This window comes from Cavia porcellus, unplaced genomic scaffold, assembly GCF_034190915.1.
Source record: "Cavia porcellus strain 051 isolate PalLab524CR breed Dunkin Hartley unplaced genomic scaffold, mCavPor4.1 scaffold_1, whole genome shotgun sequence".
NCBI classification, from domain to species: domain Eukaryota; kingdom Metazoa; phylum Chordata; class Mammalia; order Rodentia; family Caviidae; genus Cavia; species Cavia porcellus.
The window spans coordinates 118,178,203-118,201,155 of NW_026947484.1; the positions used below are offsets into that span (position 1 = coordinate 118,178,203).

At 31.5% G+C, this 22,953-nt stretch overlaps 1 protein-coding gene across 5 annotated transcripts in view; it reads left to right on the forward strand.

Annotated features, from left to right (window-relative positions):
* Ptbp2 (polypyrimidine tract binding protein 2) overlaps positions 1–22,953 on the forward strand; it is a 61,505-nt gene that overhangs the window by 25,238 nt on the left and 13,314 nt on the right. For all 5 annotated transcript variants that reach the window (XM_005007823.4, XM_013142911.3, XM_003478952.5 and 2 more), the window contains exons 4-8: positions 47–219; positions 1,069–1,212; positions 7,538–7,702; positions 7,788–7,898; positions 15,031–15,226. In XM_005007823.4, the coding sequence (XP_005007880.1) occupies positions 47–219; positions 1,069–1,212; positions 7,538–7,702; positions 7,788–7,898; positions 15,031–15,226 (789 nt within the window). The remainder of the gene's footprint in view (positions 1–46; positions 220–1,068; positions 1,213–7,537; positions 7,703–7,787; positions 7,899–15,030; positions 15,227–22,953) is intronic.

Genomic DNA, 22,953 nt, shown 5'->3' on the forward strand with positions numbered 1-22,953 from the left:
TTAATGTGTTCTTAACATACAAAAACTATTTTTAAATGCTTTTCAGCAAATGGTAATGATAGCAAGAAATTTAAAGGAGAAGATAAAATGGATGGTGCCCCTTCTCGTGTTCTTCACATTCGAAAATTACCCGGTGAAGTGACAGAAACTGAAGTTATTGCTTTAGGCTTGCCTTTTGGTAAGGTGACCAACATCCTTATGCTGAAAGGAAAAAACCAGGTACAACTCTTTCAAGACTTATGAAACAATAAATCCCAAATTATACACCTGTGTATTGAGACTTAATAAAATTATTACTTTTCTGAAAAAAACTGAAGTCTAATCTTAGTAGATAAGTGTAAGAAACTAATACTAATTACCCAAAAAAAATGAGTTGTGATAGTTTTCAAATTTTATTTTTAAAAATACTTTTAAATTAATTTTATTGGTACAATTTGGATATGTATATTAATCATCCACCATAGAGAACTTGTGCTTATATATGATACATCTTTAGTTTTCAAATTTTATCTTTTTAAATTCATTTTAGACTGATGTTTTTGAAAACTAGTAGTGGAAAATACAAATGGAATGTTTCTTTTATGATGGCTCTGGTATCAGATCAGTAGGTATGCTTTTAGCATCATTTTTTAAAATTTTTTTATTTTTAATTTTTTATTATTAACATCTTAATCTTAAGTTTATTTCAGGAAGATACTGATCTAATAGTGGAAATTAGTCATTGAGCTTGAATATCTTTCATTCAGTATGTACAACTATATGAGTAAAGCAGAGGTGTATTGAGTATGAAATTTTGTTTTAAAATTTCTAATGATACTACTTACTAGTAAATATGAAATTTAACATATAATAAAGTTAATCCTCTTCTGAGGTTAGCTGTAATTCATACACTCTAGTAAGAGATTTCTAATTCTACATATTAGAATATTTAAATGTAATTTGAAGGTTATATTTTGGGTAATTGATTTTGTTAAACTAGCTGAGTAGGTTACACAGATAGTTACATTACAGTTCCTGATTTGTTTGATTCTAATTCAAAGTGTTAAAAATTGCTACTTAAAATTTCAGGCATTTTTGGAACTAGCAACAGAAGAAGCAGCCATTACTATGGTTAATTACTATTCTGCTGTGACACCTCATCTTCGTAACCAACCAATTTATATCCAGTACTCTAATCATAAAGAACTAAAGACAGATAATACATTAAACCAAGTGAGTATGTATAGCTACATAAGTAAAATGACTTAGACCAAATTAAGATTCAAATATTAGAGAAGAAATGTTTAACTGTTCAGAAGATGTTTCTGTAGGTATTTTCTTATTTTTAAGGTGTTTTTGGGTATTGTGTATTATTAAATATTGCCTTTAATTACTAAAACAATGTGCAGTTTTATTATTTTCATGTTCTGAATTAGTGTTCAATTAATTAATTTTGAAATTCTTTAAAGTCTTGGTCAGAAGATTTCTTTTACTGATACAAGTTAAAATTTGTATATAGAAACTATTTATAGGATTAAAATTTACTAGCATAAACTGTACAACAGTACTTGGTAGACTTTAAGTTGTGAAATGTAGTGCTGTTTGTTGACTGTTTATGTCTTAATTTCCTAGGAAAAAATTCCTTTTGAAGATGTGTTAATAGCTTTCCTAAGAGGAAGAAATCTTAAGAATGAACAGTATATAAATGTCTTGATGTTTTACATATTATATAACTATATTTCTAGACCTATGTATGTGGGATTACTGTTGTAGTCTTAAAAGTTAATCTCTTAAAATACTATTTAAATACTACAAGTAGTATTTAAGTGCCATAAATGACATTCAAATAAGTTTAAATGCTATAAATCACATTGAAATAGCTAAATATTTAAGTTAAATATTATTTATATTTAAATACTATTGGTGTAAATACATAGAATCAAGTTTTTTTTCAATGAAAATTTAATGGAAATAGTTCAACTTTTTATTACTTTGTTCTTAAAGTGACATGAAATCATTGTTTATAAAAAATATAGTTGTAAAACTTTTTCCCTAAAAGGTAAGGTTATCCTTTCAGCTGTTTTTGTTGATTGAATTTGATAATCAACTTCATTCCTTTTGAACAAGACAATGAACTTTTAAGAATTCATCATGACAGCCAAGCATAGTGGAACATGTCTGTAATCCTAGAACTTGGGAGGCTGAGTCAGGAGGATTGCTATGAGACAGAGGCTAGTTTGAGTTACAAAATGAGTTGAAGGTCATCCTGAGCTTCATAGTGAGGCCCTGTCTCAAAAAGACCATAAATAAATAAATAAGAAAAAAAGAAAATGTATCATGAAGTACACAGTATGGTGGTACATTCCTATAATTCCAGCACATAGGCTGTGGCAGGAGATTTGCTAGGACTTCAAGGCCAGCTTGGGCAGCATAATGAATTTAAGACTGACCAGAACTACATAATGGCCTTGACTCCCCCCACCCCAAATTTTTTCATTTAAAAATTTATCATGAAATATACCAAAAGAAATATTTATTCTGTTTTTACTTTGATAATGCATACATTTGAGGAGTACATTGTGATGTTCTGATATACATATACATTGTGGTATTGTCCGATCAGACTGCTTACTATATCTACTACTTCCAATACTTGGCATTTCTTTGTGGTGAGAACAGTGTTCACGATGGATCATAATTTGTATTTAAGACTGTTGGCAACTCTTTATTTGAACATACTATATTCCTACTGGATTGAGTACCAGTGGTACTTGATGAGGCTTGATGTCACACGTGTGCCGACAGTGTTTCAGAGTATTGAGAACGTGTTAAAATCTGTTATTTTAGCTGTTTTGGAATATACATTAAATTATTTTAAATGCAATTCCCCTGCTGTGCACTAGAACACAGAAAACTGTCCCTTCTAACTAGAAGTTTATACCTTTAGGACCTCCTCATTCCCCACTTACTGCTCCCATAGCCACAGTCTTCTTTAGTTTTATGAGTTTTTAGAGTATACGTTTAAGGCAGACTTTATGGAATTTCACTTTGCTTCTCTGTGCCTAACTCATTTCACTTACCATACTGTTCTCTTAAATGACATTTATATGCCAATTGTATTTATTAATACTTCTACAAAACTAATTCAACACGTTCTCATTTTACTTTTATTCTACTTTAGAGGTATTGGGGGTGAAACCCAACTTTCATGCATACTGAGCAAGTGCTGTATCAGTGAGCTGTACCACCAGCCTCACATTCTTATTTTACATTCAAAAGAAAGGAATGTGTGAAGTATAAAAATAGGGAGTCTATAATGAGTTGTATGTAGGAGAGACTTGTAATTTTTAAGTAGAGATGACCACTGGAAGCCCTATTGAGAAGGAACATTAGGATAATAATTTCAGAGTTGTTAGGAAGTAAGCCACACCACCCAATTTGGATTATTCCATAACAGACAATCAATGCAGATTACCTGCTATTGCACAAAGTTTTTTTGAAATCAGATTTTTAATTTTCATATGCTATTCATTGTTCTTTAATCATCCTTTTTACATTAGAGTTGGTCATACCTTAGGATTTTATGTTCTTTGAAAATTCTGATTATAGCATTTTACAACTAGCTCAGTGTACTGTATAAATTATGTTTTTTTTCACTGTTGACTTCTGTGTTTGTCTTGTCTCCCTTCCCTCCTTACACATATTTGGTTGTCTGTTCATAGATCAGAATGCACAGTGATGTACTTACATATTTATTCTAGATGTTATGGAATTGGATGCTCATCTGGTCCTCTCAGCCAGTGTTAAAGATATATTTATTCTGACTCAATCTTCCCCACCCAGAACTTGTTTTAAGGGAGGAATTTTATGTTGGTTTGTTTTTTTATGATGAGGGGAGTCAGTCAGTGCCTTACTTTCCTCTCTTTTTTCTGAGTCAAAATACCTGACACCCAAAGTTAAAGGGGGAAAGGTTTATTTAGCTCATAGTTCGTGGAGGGTTTCAAATTATAATTGACTGGCTCCACGGCAAGGTGGTGTGGCAGACAGGCATTGCAGAGGAGAAAAAGTTCATAGTAGACAGAAGATAGCAAAGCACCAAGGGACAACAGCTCTATCCTTGTGTCTTGTCCAGGCTACTTAAGATGTGTAGCACTCAAACCCTTAATCCTAGTGTCCTTGATGCTAGTATTGTACTATAAATCAGTTTTAGCATCACATGATACAGATCTAGCCTCCTCTGAAAAATGCTCACCTGTGACCTTATGAGGGTTTGAGGAAACACCTAGGCACAAGCCATAACAGATAGTTCTTTAGAGAAGGACAAGGAGAGGAGTTCAGCTGTTTGTTCATTACCTGTATTTTCTATTAATCCCTTTATTTTCACACTCTCTTCTGTGAACTGGCCAGTTGCTTAGCTGGTTCCTGTGACTTCTATCAGTACAACCCCTGTTCCCTGTGTTACTGTCTTCATTGCATTTGGTTCCATATATTTTCTCTATTTCAGGAATTTGATAAGATTATTCTCAGGTAAAAATGACTACCTGACCAGTGTTTGAGTTTATTCTGTTTTGTGTTCACTCAATATGCATTTTTACAGAATTTCATAGCAGGAGACAAATGAGTGAGTGTGTTTTATCTGTAGTTTTTTCTGTTTCCTAATTAGTTACCTCCTTGTGTTACTTGCATTATTCTGAAGTATTCACATTTTAGCTCTTATTACTGTGATAGCTCTTATACAGTCTGCTTTATTATTTTTGCTCTTCAGTTCTTTCACCCTGCTACAACCAAGTAGGTATCTATATTGCACAAGTCCATGTAAGTTACTCCTGTACAACAGGTTTTTTTAAATTTTTATTTATTTATTTTTTGCTCAGGGTAAAAGCCCATTTGGAGATGATTGCATCTGTTTTTTTGCTTTGTTGACATCTATTGCCTGTGCTTTCTGTCTCAGAAGTGGTGGTAAAGCCTTTGACCTGATTTCCCTTGATTGCAGTATTTTGCTGCCACTTTGTTCTTACACATGGAATATTCTGTTCTGCATGCTTTTGTAGTTCTGTTCCATTCCATACTCCTCATGTTAGTTATTAAATATCTTCAGATCTCTCTAGCTATTTCTTGTACTGGAAATATGTCCCCTAAGCCACTGAGTGAGAGAGTTTTGGGTTGAAATCTTTTAATGCAGATTAAAATTATGGTAAGATACTGCCATGCATATACCAGGTGGCTAAAATTAAGATACATAATATCAAATGTTGTATTAATATAGAGAAGCTTTAACTCATGCCAGTGGAATGGAATATAAATTGAAAGAACAGTTTTTCAAAACTTGAATCATCTACTAAAGTGGAGCATATGCACATTCCTACTTTTGTACTTGGAAAAATACTTACATATGAGCATGAAAAGATACATACAAGAAAGTTCACAGAAAACTGTAATATCCCAAAGCTAGAAATGATCCAAGAGTTCAGCAGCAGTTGAATGTTGTATGCTCATTCAGCTGTATGGCAGTAAGAATGAATTAGATACTTGTATTTGCAACATAACTGTTTTATGTCATAAAATAATGTTCATTGAAAGAAATCAGACCAAAAGAGAACATGCAAGATAAAATTCCATTTAATAATTGGGAGGATGCAATTCCCTTTATATAACTGGGAAGAAACATGAGTGTAGCTTCTAAAGTACTGATGTTACTGTTTTTATGCGGAGGAAGAGTCATTTCTTTGAGATATCCAATTTGTGATATCTTACTGAGTTATTTTCACAAAACTAGTGTAATTATTTTGATACGAAGTTCAGTTAAAATCCAGGTTGTCAGACCAGTAATATGGTGAACAAAGTATGGAATAAATATGTGCATATATGCCTGCTTACGTAGATGGTAACTCTGGAAAGATCCCTAAAATTAATATTGGTAATCGGTCAGTAATAGAATGCAAACTTGAGTGACAAGATTTGCAAAAAAAAGCTTTCTTCTTTGTATTAATTGGATTGGGTATTCGGATCGTGTGATTCTTGTTTTTTTTTAAAGACATTTCTAATAGTACATTGTTAATGTTTTTAAAGATGTGATTGTTACTGTAGATGAATATGCATAAGAAAATTTCAGAATCCAAATTAGATAAAAAGCAACATGGGAAATTCATCTCATGGTCTCTGGATCATGCTCAATATATGGCAGAACCCAAGAAGGTACAATAGCTGCCCTGGGCCCAACCTAACTGTGCTGACTTACTGTACTCTCTAGACTATAAGCACTCTACCCGTTCCTTGCTCCTAAACATTGGAGGTGGAAACCTGAGCAGGTGGACACAATCCTGCTTTGGCCACAATCTGTTTGCTTGCCTCTAAATGCCACCCCACCCCTAAACAAGGCAGCTCTGCAGTTAAGAGAGGCTGGAAGTCCCAAAGCCATGTAGCATCAGGTTTTGCCAGGCTGCTTTGCCAGGTGAGTCACGCATGCAGCACACCTTGCAGAAATTTGAAAGGATTTTTGCCAAACTTGGACCATGACAGAAACCAAGTTCACTATAAGAAAAGTCTACAATGAGTTACTTAAAGTACTTTAAATATATCCAAACATTTAAGTAGATAAACTTTTATAAATCTTTCTTTACCTATTTTCTTTGCCAACTGTATTTTCAACATTAGTATTAAGTTGTCTTATATTTTTTTCTTGCATTTAATTAAATTATGAGATTTATTTAAATGAAAATGTAGACTTTTTGAGTCTTAAGCTAAGTGATCCCTGGCTATTTATTCTCATAAGTATTCTAATTCCTTTCTCTTCTTTCATTGTCTCTGTACTGTGTATATATTCTTACTTACCTGCAAATACAAATATTTCAAATTACAGTGTCATGGTATATGTTAACAGTTATATGTGTATAGTTGCCTTGACCCCAGAAGAGACAGAAAGAAGTTACTTATCAAAGAATATGTCATAATAGGAAAGGCATAGCGATAGTGAAAATCATTTGGAGCATTAAACATTTGACAGAATTTTTAAAAATACTGTAACTTTTTTTTGTTTTATATGTTGACTTTTCCAATTTAAAGATACCAAAAATCACTTATAATTATAAAAGTTTAATTGACAACATATTATCACTGATACATAAATTAATGCTGTATCTTATAGTTGTTGATGTATTAAATATTATAAAATGTGCACAAAGTTTTCTTCATGTTATAACTTGAAAATTTCCTGAAAAATATAAGCTTTATGGTACTTTTTTGGGATAATTAATATCTTGTTGAGATTTTCCATGTCTCAGTTTTGTGGATAAGATAATGATAGTTTTGATAACAAAAGTTTTATTCTTTAAATATTTCTGTTTAAAACATTTTCTGGTTACATACATCTGTCAAACCACATCTTGTTCTTTCAAGAATAAATCAGTTTTCCTCCCTTTGCTCTTACAATTAGTGTGAAAGCCTAGATCACTTTTTAAAATAAATACCATTAGAATACTTGAATTACAAACTGACAGTATTACATAGCAAAATGTAAGTTATGATGTATTTTTCAACTACTTTTCCTTTTAATTTTCAGCGTGCTCAAGCAGTTCTTCAAGCTGTGACAGCCGTCCAGACAGCAAACACTCCTCTTAGTGGCACCACAGTTAGTGAGAGTGCAGTGACTCCAGCCCAGAGTCCAGTGCTGAGAATAATCATTGACAATATGTACTACCCTGTAACACTTGACGTTCTTCACCAAGTAAGTTGAATTTAATTTGCATACTTGTACATATACATTAAATAAATAATAAAGTAAATAATGTTTTGATCTACTGTTTCAACAGATATTTTCTAAGTTTGGTGCTGTATTGAAGATAATCACATTTACAAAAAATAACCAGTTTCAAGCTTTGCTCCAGTACGGTGATCCAGTAAATGCTCAACAAGCAAAACTAGTAAGTCTAGAGTGTCTTTTGAGATAGTAATATTTTTCATGGAGATGTAACTTAATCCTAATGTAAGTCAGCAGTGCCATAAAGCATTATAGGTGGTGGAAATTTATGCCATTAAGGTAATTTTAGGAAATCATTCTAAATTGTCATAAAAATTAAATGTTTATTTTTTTAAAGACCAATCATGGCTATAGTATCCATACTGTAAGATTGTATTAATTTACGCTTTTGATTTAGGTGCAGAGTTTTGTGATTTTCAGAAGACAGTAGAATTTTAAGTAGTTTTCAGTGAGTTTCAAAGTAATTTACTGGTTCTACCAAAAAGTGTCACTTAACAAGAACATCAACATAATGATAGGAATTCATGTCAGTGATTTTAGTAAACAATAATTGTTATGACAAAGGAATGTTTATTTTTTTAAAAACAGTCATGAATAGCTGTCTATAGCATAGGCTTATATTAGTTTACATGTTTGTTAATTTTAGAAGTTTTGTGCTTTTGAGAAGATAGCTGCATAGGATTGTCCAAGTATACCTGCATAAGATTTTTAAATAGCTTGCAATGGGAGTTTCAAAGTAATTTATTTGTGAGATAATTTGGTTGAATATATTAGTGTATTAATATAGATGTACAAATGTTGTGACAGACTCTAGTGTAAGACTGTATCTTATGTATATTTTTAAAGGCATGTTTTCTCAATAGGTTTGTTACCTGTTTTTTATTCATATCATTCACCTTTTTTGTCATTGTTACGTATGGAGATTAAGAGATTATTAGAAGAAAAAAATGTTTTCATATGTCATGACTACTATTGAATATTATGTACCACAACTTTGTTTCGGAATGCTTACATCTTGCAGTGCCTTGTTAACATAACTTTAATTCTGTTTGCACTAACATCTTGTACTATATTACCTCATTAGTTATTTATTAAAACAAATTATTCATTAGTAAATCATTGTTACAAAGTCATTAAATCTGATTTTATTTAGCTTTGTCTTACCTCTTTTCCTTTTTTTTTTCTTAAATGTTCAGACATTGTTTCTAGTACCTTAGTACTTCCTATAAATCAGTGTTACTTATATGAACCATTTTTTCATTATTATTTAATTGTATTTGTTACCTCATTATCTTATTTGGGGATTACTGAAATCTTTAACAGAAAGGCTGTGTAGTTACAACGTGATCGTTTATAGTTTACTATATTTACTGCCCTTTTTTCTTGACTGTTACTCTGTCTTATAAAGAGAATAGGGTTTTTTTCAGTGTTATAAAAGGATGCCAACATTTAAAGAGGTAAATTGCTTACAATTTACAGTCTTTGTGATAGACATTTTTTTTAAATATCTTCCTTTCACCTAGTTTTTTTTCCCTAGTTATAGTGGTTCTCAGGTGATACAATCTCATTGTGTGTTACTTTTCTGGTGTAGGAAAACAATTGAAATTTTTTCTCTTCTTCAGAAATTAATATTCACATTCCCTCGTCTCCCAGCTTTGGAAATACAAATTTTATTTAGTTGCCAAAATTCAGCATAGAAGTCATGGTTTGTATGACATTTTTCACAAGTTAACTTTTTTTTTTTTTTTGTGGAACCGGGGATCAAACTCACTTGCCAGGCAGGCGCTTATGCCACTGAACTAAATCCCTGGCCCACAACTTAACATATTTTAAAATGGTACACATTTCTTGATGTGAAATAGTTTCTTTACTCTTCTGATCGAGAGGAAAAGGACTTGTCAAAAGACCAGTGAAATGGAATTTGATTAGCAGTTGTACTATATTTTGGCTAATACTTATCTGGAGAAAAGTTTATGTGTACAACTTGTGTGAAATAATTTATAGGTACATTTAATCTTATGATAAAAATAATGGTACCTCATATTTTCACTTTACTCGCCTGCATGCTTATAATGAGCATCAAATTGTTTGCGAGTGTTCACTATACTACTACTACTTGTTCAGGTTCTCTACAAAAATGAAAAAATTAATTCTAAGAGAACAGATAATTGTTTTATTATATTTATATCCTAACAGTTGACCTCAGCCTTATTTCACTTACTACTTTCCAGACTTGTTCTCCCATTGACTTGTAATATAGACCACTTGCTAGAACTTTTGATGATTCAGTAATCTGCATTCTTTATTCCTAAATGCTGTGCCTAGAGAATATCACATAAGTCTGACAGTTGGTAACAGCTTAAATTCAGGAGCATTGCCTACAAAGTAGCCAACCTTTGACTTGAAAAATTTCTTCAGTTTTTGCAGTCAGCATGTTCTGTTTTTTTATAATGACTGTATCAGAAATTTCTCCTACCATGTCTTTTCTCATTTTTGCTTAATTACAAGAAAGTATCAGATAGAATCTCCATTCATTTTCTTGCAAAGCCCATTATCCAGGTCCTTCTCATTTACTAAAAGTCACAGATCATTTTTCTTTTAAGTTCAGTAAGCAACAGATCCCAGATTCTCCTGCCTCCTAAGAGCTGGCACTGTCATCTCTGGTTTCTTTTCTCTTAGTTTTTCTGTTTCACTAATACTTTGTGTTTAAGTCTCAGGTTTATCTCATCTCCAGATACTACTCCATCTATAACTCTGCAATCTTCCCATCTCTTTTTACCTTACCTCTGCTTTCCTTTTCAAAATTTTTAACTGCATTTCTTAAATAGAATATTTTTTGAAGCTTGCTTATTTTACTGTCTGTAATTTCATTTCATCCCTGTATACACAAATTATTCTTCAGAATGTCACCAGTGATAAATAGTTAAATGCTAGTAGTATTATTAGTCTTAACTTTACTTGATATATAACATTTGACACTGTGTAGTACTCTTCAAAATTTTCATTTTATTTCATGACATTTCTCATTTATCCTGCTTTGAGGGTTTCTTACTTGCTACATTCTTCCTCTATTTTCTGGGAAATCTCGCCTACTCCCCAGCAGTTGAGTTATACCTAGTGTTCTTACCACTTTTTTGGACTAGGGAGTCCAGTAGCACATTGGTCACCTTCAGAATTAGGTTCTGTTCAGCTTCTGTTTCTGGCGATTCTTGTGCATCTCCATACAAGGTACCAATGTCCGTCTCATTGTCAACATGAAATTATTTTTCTTTCTTCTACTGAGTATTTGTTCTGACTCCTAAATTGCTTTTTGACCTTCGTTCTCTTGCTTCCATCCTGAACAGGTATTATTAAAAATTCTGGTCTCTTGAGACTTTTATGTGGTTGTGCCAAATTATATGCATATTTTTTAGCTGTGATATGTCAGTGTTGATTCTGATGCAAATTCTGACACAAGATCTTATCCATTAGAGTGAGGTAGGCTGCTGGTGGTCCACGAACAACCATTTTGAACAAGTCTGTACTTCATGGATCTTCTGACTAAACTTTCCACTCTGACGTTGTCCCTTACCACTGTTCTTTATCCACAAAGTACTAAGAATGATCTCAGTTTAAAGCAACAGTACTTCCATTCTCAACTCAGTGATTTACTTGAGCTTATTTAAGTAGCTTGCGTATGCTGAGGCTTCTTTTGAGGCTTCCAATTTGCTATTGCATTTGTTAATACTGTGTTTCCTCTTCATCTCTTGTCCAACTTCTGGTTATCTTCCTCTTTTAAAGATCAGATCTCTCTTACCCTTTCAACTAGATTAAAATCTTTGTGATTATTTGTTAAGTGTCTATATTTTTTAGACTATAAGTTACACGAAAGGGAATACCATCTTTACTTTGTTCTTTGATGCAGTTTTTGAGTGTTGACATTTAGATGTTAATCAGAATTATTAGTAACAATTTTGATTATCAGAAAGTAAATGATCGTCATGTTTGTGAAAGAAAACACCCTGATACCTTTTAGAAAATCTTACTGATATTGGCTTGGAGTGTATCAGTTATATAAAGATATTTTTCTTCAGTTTTCTAATCCACCTTTTTTAATGTTGGTACATAGAAATACCCATCTGTTCTTCATAGCAAGACATTCCTATTCACTGGGCTTTTTGTTTTAGGGTTGTTTGTTTGTTTTATGTTTTTGTTCTTGTTAAGTATGTGGCACACAACCCTTCTAAAACTTTGAGTCATGGTCTTGAGTTGCTCGTGTTGGTTTGGAACTGAAGATTTTATTGCCTCACCCTCTCAGAGTGCTGGGTTTACAGGCAAATGCCACCATGCCTGGCTGAAAGTTGTTTTGTGCAGCTACATTTTTATGTATTAGTTGGAAATGACACTTAATTTCTATCTTTATTATTAGAAGTAACATTGCATCCTGTTAGAAATATCTAAAATAGATAAAAGATACTGGTAGTATGAAAATGATATATGATCATTTTAATTTAGTGAACATTGGATTATTTTTATATTATTTTAGATTTTGTATCAAGTTACTAGCAGTTAAAAATGAAGTAAAATACTTTGCAACAATAAAATCTTGTGATGTATTATTTCTTACAGCCTGCTTACTACTTTATGGAGAAATTCGGAGAGATGTACGAACACTCTTTTTGAGATAACACTTAGTTCTACTTCCTTTTAGCATTTAGAATTTTGTATTCCATGTTTTTTTATATGAATAGTAAAGTTTTAATAAAACTAATGCTTTCAGAATGATTTACAAAAATTCTGCATAATCTGCCATTGTGGAGTTTTATGTTGGTAAATAATTGGCAAAAGTATTTTATTAGTGTTACAAACCTAATTTATGTTCTGGTTTTGATGTGTTTTCCTGACTTGGTAAAAATTAGACAGATAATTAAAGAATTTGGAGCTTTCAGGTTTCTCTACGCGCCTGTTAAATCAGATTTCCAACAGTCTCTTCAGAAAAGTAAGTCATAGAAAGAAGAAATAAACATTAACATAAAAATAGAAATATTTTTGTGGCTCTTAATCTATTTAACATATGTGTTTCTCCATTGTGCGTTGTGTCTTAGCATACTTCTTGCAATGTGATGATCATATTTTAGCCATAAATTTTAAACATTTTTTTTTCTGATTGTTTTTGCTTTCTATCTAAACTTTCATTGTGAGGTAACCATGTTCAAAAGTCTTGGAGCAAATTATTTGGCGTTTTATTGTCAGAAATCTTTCTCCAGCATGTTCACTGTATTCCTGATTGCCAAACTACAATTTATGTGCTATTTTTATCTCCTGGGGTTACATTAATTTTCATCCCGAATTGTAGTCATCTTACTTGAACCAACTATTGAAAATACCTTAATTTCTGTTTTCATGTACATTCAGCTCTTATTTTTCATATTCTCTGTTGTTAAACTATTTTAATTTACATTTTGTTAGCTCACTTCTCTAGCTTTTACCCTTTAGGTATAATCGTGTATCTTCTACCTACATGAAACTGTTTTTCTGAATATTTAAAAAGGAAAATGTCAGATGTTTTGCAGGATTTTTCTGTCAGTTAGATAATTTGGCAGTCTACTTCCGTATTGTTTGGAAATAACCCAGTTTAGAAAAGACCATTTATTGAGGAGTTAGTAGTTTCCTCGAGTGCTTTTAGCATTAACCTTGATATTGTTTCTCAGAGCCATGCCTTTGTTTTTTGTTTTTTTTTTTTTACAAGATAACCATTTTCTCTTTGATGTTATCCAAAATATAAAGATCAGAGTAAAAGTTTGCTAACTGTGAAGGAGACCAAGAAATGGAGTGAAGTTGGGGAGAGTTTAAAAAAAAAAATTAAGATGTGTTTTGTACACATAGCAATACCCCATGGAGAATGTAATCATTATGTATTACAAACATATAGTACTGAAAAAATGTTAAAATAAATTAGTAAATTTTGGTGTTCATCTTTTAATACTCATTTAATGTGTTGAAACAGATTGTTTTTGACTCAAATTTTCCTTACAGATATGTTACATGAGTTAGTGAATGTCTATTCACAGTGTTTTGTTTGCCTTTATAGCAGAGTATTGGATTAGTTTGTATCAGTGGTGATGAACCACTGCTGTGCCACAGCAGACTGTTGGTATCATTGAAAGCTCTAAAAGATTCACCTTCACTGGTTTATATTATACTGGGTGATAATTGATACCTGGCTTCTATTTTTATGTGACGATAGGTACCATGCTTAACTCAAATGTAATTCAAAACTCGATGTGTGAAGTCCTGTGAGTTTTAACAAATACTGTGTTGTAATGGGTGAAATTCTGTTGAGTTATTTTTAGGTTAGTGTTCAGCTTGGTAAGTATACTCCTGTAAAACTTGATGGTTTTATATTAAGGGAAGAGATTTTTTTTTAGAGAATGAAGATATTTGAAGTATAAACTACATACCCAGAGATTTACTTTCTCCATAAAAGGACATGTTTATTTTTCTAGTGAAAAATTAACCTTGTATTTCCTTGTTTTATAGTTTGTTCCTAGCTTATATCCAGATGGACTAATGATGATGATGCAGCAGCAGAAAACATAACCATAACTGCAGCATAGTTTTCCATAATTCATGATGTACTTTCACATATGCTGTTCTTTATTTAATCCTCAACACTGTGCATGTTAGCCATTATCATTTGTTTTCTAGATTATGAAATCGAGTATTAGAGAGTTACATAACTTGAATGACCTAACTAATCCTAGACTTTCAGCCCTAGGCCTGATACTCTTCTATTCCAGAAATTTCCTGGAATTGGGTTTGTAATCACATCAAAGGATTCTGATTCAGGCTGAATATTTCATGTTAAGATAGTAATTTTTACCACATTTCATAGAAATCGCTATTATACATTATAATGATACATTTATTTGATCTGAGGCAACTTCATACAATATGACTCCCACCAATAGTTACCTTATAAAGCTGTTAATTTGTGTAAATACTGTCATAATAAAGTTACTTTATTGTGCAAATTAATAAATACTAACTTTGGTAGATGGACTGTATTTGTGACCCTTACAAGTTTTCAAAGATTACATTTTCATAGTTCTTTTAGTTAAAAGTATTAGCATTAATTATTAAAAATTTTAAAAGGTTAAGTAGCATTTTCTAATCAAAGAAGATAGTGTTTGGTGGAAACTAACACATTTACAGCAGGAACAGTGCAGTGTGATATGTGAAATTTGAAAACCTTTTCCCATTTTTACATGTTTTTATGCCTTAAGATTGCTAATGTACTTCATTCACTTTTACAGGCCCTAGATGGTCAGAATATTTATAATGCTTGCTGTACACTAAGGATTGATTTTTCAAAACTTGTGAATTTGAATGTAAAATACAACAATGATAAAAGTAGGGATTATACTCGACCTGATCTCCCATCTGGAGATGGACAACCTGCATTGGACCCAGCTATTGCTGCAGCATTTGCCAAGGAGACATCCCTTTTAGGTATGATTTTTATTGTCTAATACCACTTTTCTCCCATTTTGCTAAATGGGAAGGCTTATTTGACTTCTGTAAGTATGATAAATTCTTTATTTTGGACTTTAATAAATTGTTTCAATTTTATGAGTTCTTTTAATGTGAAAAAAATGTGAAGTATTCTTGATAAATGTGATTAAATTTAGTTTTGTTCTGTTTACTACATTACCTTCTTTCTTACACCGCTGTCCCAAAAGAAAAGCTGAAATGAAAAAGTACTTTTGAGATTTTAGGTAAATACTTCTGCTTCAAATTTGTTGTCAATACCTGAGTCTCAGCCAAAGGCCCTTGTGCCTATTTGTTAGGGTCAAAATGATTGAATTTTGCACTTCATAGGAACAGTGAAATGTTAATAGATAAAACAGGTGATGGGAATTGTAAATGGATTTTTTTCAAAGCCCATATTATTCTCTCTTTTAAGTAATTTAAACTAGAAGAAATTTTCTGTATAACTTACTTTGCTATTCATTCACATTATTTATATTTCACCTTGTCTTGTGGTAGAATTGAGCCACCTTAGAAAAATACAATATAAAAATATACAACTGACAGTTGACAGAATCAAGATGAAGAAAATATAAGGAAAAATTGTATTTTATAAGTAAAATGAACAAAGGGATTTACGAGTTTAGATAGCATTTTACAGGCACCTTTTACTTGCTGTTTTTGAGAAATTACTTCTTTTTTGCTGGTATTGACAGTATAAGATTTTGTTTAAATCAAAGTGTGTCCATGGGGAATCCAAGATTGGTGGTCGACACACTAGTTCTATAAATTCATGTCCATCATTCTTTAAAAAAAATGTTATAACAAAGTGGTGCTTGGAAATACTTGAGTTGGATGTATAACAATCATGCTACTTACTTGTAAGTATTTAATCTTTAAGTGAGGTATAAACCTTTAAGGTCTATGTATACATACATACACACAAATATGCAAGAGCTGTTAGTATTTGAAATTACAGTGGTACCTTGTTTCATGAAGTTTATTATCTGCACAATTGTGGTTGCAACTGAGTTGGACAATCATCTGAGTTAATGGTTATAATGGTTTAGTGTTGACCTTAAGGGGAAATTCGATTTGGTTCTCATCTAGTTCGTTTGCGACTGGAGTCATGGAGAAAATTGAGTCTGTGAACCAAGGTAGCACTGTAATTGACTTCAAACAAATCAGTTATTCTAATTTTCTAGTATATTTGGCACCAGCCGTAGCTGTTTGTTGTTACTGTAATAGATGCTTTAGGTTGCTAACACTTTCTTTTGACAGAATGTCTATTGGTCTGTAGTTAATTCCCTCAATTCAACTTGCAAATTGATAACATTGACTAATTTTTGGTGTGCAACTTTTTCAAGGAATAGTTAAGATTGAAAAAAATAATTGATACGTGGTTTTTGCGTATAAATCTTACTTTAGATTTTAAACTCTTTACTGAGAAAAGTTGCATTGTAGAAAAGAATAAGGTAATTTCTATGTCTTTGACATTCTCCTATAAACACTTGGGGATACATTATTGAATCTTTAAAAGTACCCAAATTAAGTAGGTGGCAGTGTCAAGATTTTATAGTTTATAAGAAGTTTAAAATTTTTTTAACTCATTAAAAAAACAGTTTTAAGAATAAAATAGCAGAAAACTGTATCAAGTATCAAACAGTGGACTACTATAATTATACTTCTTTTAACTTGAGGCACTTGTGTGTGTTTGCCCATCTGGTTATACTTGGTTGTGTTTGGATCCTATGCAAAGGCATGTTTATTTTATGTAGGAAATTCATTACTATTTTTATTGTGATCTTTAGGTTTTGGTGAGATTTTTACAGATGTAGTAATAAAATATTCTTCATAAAGATTATGAAGCCCTAGCTATGCTTTTTTTTTTCAGTATATTACATTTTTCCACTAAAAGCTTTTGCTGAGCTTTCATTCTGTTTTGCATGTGCCTTAGATACAAGCCAAACACTTTAGCATGGTAGGCAGTCATTCTTACGAGCTAAACCTTAGGCCCTTGCTTGGTTCTTAATTAACTTGTCTAATGTTTCCTTCCCATTGTGTGGAAACTTTTTAATAGAGTATATTTTATTTCTATATTTCTGCCTGACAAGAAAATGGGATACTGTGAAAATATATTGAGTTCACCTGTCTTTCCAAAATGATTTCATCTTTTGCATGTTTTAAATGGTTCTGCATCTTGTTACAACTGGATTTTTATTTATTTTATTTATTTATATTTTGTACTGGGAATTGAACTCAGGACCTTGTACTTGTCAGGCAGCTGTTTGTACTGCTGAGCTATATCCCCAACTAGATTTTTATTTTAAGCATAGTTTTTGAGAATAGGGAGCTATAACTTAAAAAATTGAATAGGGGTTGGGGGCTGTAACTCAGTAAAAGAACACTTGACTACTATGCCTGAGGTTCTGGGTTCAGTCCTTAGCACCATAACTAAAATAAATTAAAATTAAATGGAACAAATAGAAATAAAACAGTACTCTCTAGTTTTGATGTCCAACCATGTATTTTAGTGTAATTCTTTTTTTAATAAATATTTTTTGTACCAAGTTAAAATAATAGTGTATCTATAGTTTTGTTACATTGTTACTGCAGTTGTATCTTAGAGGTTTTTTGAAAACAATTTTAATATCTGCATATTGTTACGCCAATGAGTATGTCTTTGGAGGTGAATATTTAGTCTCATGTTTTTGTGTTATAATATCCTGTGTACTTCATGCCCCATTTATTGCCTTAGACTAGATTTTTGGAACTGAAATTGTGAGTCAAAGAAAATTTTTGATACTGCCATTTTATCCTAGAAAGATGGTATTTATTTAAATTAACTAGTGGTTTATGAAATTAGCCAATTTTCATAGGATTGTAAGTTGATTGGAAAGTGTTCATTTCTGTTAGGTTATACTTTACTGTTTTTAAAGGCTTATTTGCTATTTACAGTTTCTGATTTAGTTGTGTGGGTTCTTTAAATGTGAATGTACATTATTTTTAAATGAATTATGTTCACATTTGGTCTGAGCTGAGCCTTTAGTTTTATTCACGTACTTTAAAATGTCTTTTAAAAAACATTTTAAAGTAATTCATCTCTTTAAATACATGTTAATTGTATCCATTTATAAGACCTGAAGTTTTTTTTTCCCCTAGAAATTGGATGTATATTACTATCTTTTAGTGACTACTTACTACTTCGCTTTTAAAAGTTGGCTTCAGATACTCTTTATAAGGACATCCAGTATTGCATTAGTGAAGTCATGTCTTTGAAATAAAAACTGAATCTTTTGCTTGTAATTGATAATCAGATAAATTCAAAGAACAACCATTCTAATATTGACAGCATTCATTGTTTTGCTCAGTCTTAAACAGTACTTGTTCAGAATGAAATAATATTACACCCCCTTATTTCATAGGTTTTATAAGAACGCCAATATAAAATATTACTTTTCTGCTCAATATTGGGAGAGGAGGTTCAGTTTACCTTTTTTTTTTTTTTTTTTTTTTTTTTTTTGACTAGTCATTTGGGTGAGTTTCATTACTTTAGTCAGTTTACAAATTTGTTTTAAACAGTAATTATTAGGACCATCATTCAATTTCTCTGTTGCTTTCTTTTAGTCCTAGAGAATCACAATGTTTCAGAGTATGTAATTTATTCAAAGAAGGATACAGAGTTTTGTAATTAGTTAGAAATCTGACATCTAAATACATAATCACAAACTGGCAGACTACTAGTCCATTCACATACTGTGTTTCAAAGAACAAGGTGGTCAAAAATTCTTGAGTTTATAAATTGAAACATTGTAGTGATCATTTTGTCATATTAAAATTGTATTTAATTTAGAAGGGGTATACTATGTAGAGATAAAAACTTCCTACACATTGAAATCACCAAGCACTGAGATCGGTGGGAGTAGGACTTGGGCATTCATAGTTTTTTAAGATTCCAGAGTGCTTTTACTATATAATGAGAGTTGGAAATTACTGCCATTGAAAAAGTTTGTAAATTTTTAGATGCTAAATTTTAGCTTTTAGAGGAGTAACTAATAGTATCTTCAAAAGACATTCATGGTAGTCATTGAACTGTATCTCAATACTTTATGTCATTTAAATCTATATAATTCTATTAATGCAGTGTTAGTCATTAAGTTCAGTTTACTTTTACTTTCCTTCATACATTTGATGCATATGATTAATACAAACCTAAGTAATTTAGAGAGCTTTTTCTTAGTTACTTTCAAATGATAGTTTAAAATTTTTTTTGAAGATTTCCATTACCATGTACCGATAGAATAAATTTCACATATGTATCATTTTGGTTCAACAGTGTTCACACTTGTTGTATTTTTTTTTCTATTGTATTTTAAAGCAGATCTTGACATTGTAACATGGCATTTCAAATATTACTGTAAGATCTCTAAAACACATTTTCTTACAAAGTTATATGATAAGTTGATGGAGCCAAGATTGGTTACTGAGTGTCATCAACAAACCCCAGTCCATATGAAAGTCTCCCATAATGTGAAAAATGTTTTTTAAGGCTTTTTTGAGAACAGGATCCTACCAAGTCTTTCAATTGAACCTTTTCTCCCTCTACTACAGATTTCGGTTCCATTCTTAATAGATTCAGTTAGTTGTACTTGAGAAAAGTTAGACTGGTTTGTTTCTTGGTAGTGTCATATTAACATGATTTCTCTGTTCTCTGCATTTTTAAAAAATACAGGCTAACATGTAAACTAACATGCTCCAAAGGTATAATAAGTGTCTTAGTTACTTGTTGCTAAGGCAGAATACTTGATACTGAAAGTAAAAAGAGGAGAGGTTTATTGTAACACACAGTTGGTAAAGATTTCAGTTTATAGTTAGCTGACTCCCAGGCAGGATGGCATCACACAGTTAATGGCAGGCAGAAGGCAACTAAGCAGCTAGGAAGCAGCAGGTGACTAGGCTGTGAACAGCAGGCTGTGTCTCCCTTTGTCACTTCCGGACTACCTGCCTTTTGGCCACCCAGAACTATGCAAAATCAATCAGTGGACTAGTTTAATAATCACACATCCTTAATCTACACGCAACACACTTAATCTCAGCTTCACATTCTCTAGATTGAGCCTCTGAAAAGCCTCACCTGTGACTCCAGGAGGCTTTGAAGGGGACATGTAGACACAAGCCATAATAATTAGTATCAGATACTTGAGTTTTTAACCACTTGACAGTTTACCACAAGCAGCACTCTGACAGTGTGTTTGTTTACATGACTAACCATAGCATTGCTAGGACTGGTGTCATTTCAACCAATTAATTCTTACATTGATTGTTGTTTTTATATTTCCTGTTATATTATCTTACAAAAATTAACAAAAAGAATGTGCAATTTTTGTTCATTATTGTATTTAAATAATTGGACTGATAACTGACTGAACACTTTATAAATGTTCTTTGTATTTTCTCAGTAAATAAGAATTATTTACATATCACTTCTGTCTGATGGCTAGTTGTGAAAAATACAACCGAATTACTCAGTTATTTTAGATGTTCTTATACAAATATATATGTATATTCTATGCCTTTTTGGTCTTTTTGAACTTTCTGCAAGATGGGTTAAATAAAAATACTTTTGGTAAAATATCCTATATATGCTGTCATATTTTATTACAGTGGAGTAATGGGAAAAATGCTAAGATTGTGCAAATTTGAAATTAGCATTGTAGCACTGAGATAATAGCAGTAATCCTATATTTTAAAAATTAATGTAGGTGATACCTATGCATCTTGTGGTTGTGTGCAGAAAACAAGATTGTTGATCTTTAAATATTATTTAATAAATTAGGTTTGTTCAGAACTTCGATATATTAGGAAGATAAATCTCATTTATTAGGTTCCCCCTCCCCAAACCATTCAATAACCAGAGACCTTAAAAAGAAAAGAAATAATGCTTATTTTCAAGAGTAGTATGGCTACTTTCAGTTATGTAGGCAGTTGAGGACTTTTCCAAGAAGAAACCCTAGGGAAAAAGTTACAAAAATGCAAATCAGTTTCTAAGAAGTGAGATTGTTCTGGATCATTGGTAATGATAAAAGGGATTAGTTGATTTTCATATAAATACTTGACTCCCCTATCAAAATTCCTTTTGGAATTTTTTCCACCCTCATAACTAGAAAGAATAGAAGAATAACTAGAAAGCTAATAGTTTAAAAGTAATTACTTACATTCTATTTCTGTTTTCTTAAAGTTCTTTGTGTCATTTATTTTGTGGAAAAAACAGTAAATTCAGCCATTCATCAAATAACATTGTTTTAGTTACTGGTTGATGTGTATGTAGACCATGTATATAAGAATTGGTCCTTAAATTATATTAGTGATAAAATTCCTATCTAGTAACTTTAGCACAGCATTTTACCCATGATTGTGGTGATATAAACTGTAGTTGAATATACCTTCTTCTCCATGTGCTGCACAGGCTTAGAAAATGATGTTGAGTCCTTTACATTACTAAACTACCTGTGCTTTGCTTGAATATTTGAAATGTTAATTTTTAAGTTGTAAAATATTTCTTAGAAAAGCAGTTTTAAGAGTGTACCAGATAGAACTGTCTAGTTTTAAAATTTATTGGTAGATATATTTTTAATTTATTCATAAGTAATTTGAACTTACATCCTTAAAAGAGCTTACTCAATTGAGTCCAAATAATATGTGAATGAATTGGTTTTAAAATAGAATGACTTTTTTCTCTTCTGGTGTAAGGAAATATGTTTTGTGGTAGTTGAAAACTTGAAATGTATTATGGGCTATGGCTGTGACATAAGCAACAGAAAAAAATTCATTTAACAACCAAGTTACATACCTGCAGCTATATCATTAAATTAATTGGTTGAAATTATATATAGTACATATATCATAATACAGTACTTATAACAAAGAAATGGTTGAAGGAAACTTAAGCTTGATGACTTTGCTTTTATTTGCATAACTGTAATGTACAGCAACATAAAATTATAGTACTATATAGTACAATCAGCAAAAATTGCAGTACTCTATAAATAAGGTGTGCTTTCCAAAAAGAAGACATTGAGGCTTTATAAGTGAGCTGTACAGCACTGTACACACACACACACACACACACACAGGGTAGTAGGTAATAATTCTCAACAGTCCATAAAAAGTTTATTGAACAAGAAACAGCTGTATCATTGTAAGAGTTTATAAGTACTCATTCCCTCTAAACTTCTTACTGTAGAACAACGATAGTGAACCTTTTAGAACATTTATTGATACAAACAGTGTGCTGTGGCTCATGTGCTATAGGTTTTCCATCACTGCTATGTAACCTAAATGAAGTTCATAAGTCCTTAGCTATCTAGGATAGGAGTTTTATAAAGTTCTTAATGGGTGCTCTGGTCTTACTTAAATGAGATACATTATTTTTACTTGTTAAATTGTTCTTAACTATAGTTTTAAGAAATTTGCTGTTAATTTTGTATTTCCTTTGCTTTTCCCTTTTTAACAGTTACTTGAAGATCCTGTCTCATATTTACCCTAACCTTAGTATTTTTAATGCCAACCAGTATGAATTCTGTGATAATTAGCTCTAGCTTTTTGATAGAAGACAAATCAAATTGTACATTTTATTTAGAAGAGATTTTTGTGGTTTTAACAGACAACAGTTATATGTAGTATGAATAAAACGAAAATTTCTGAAGTAC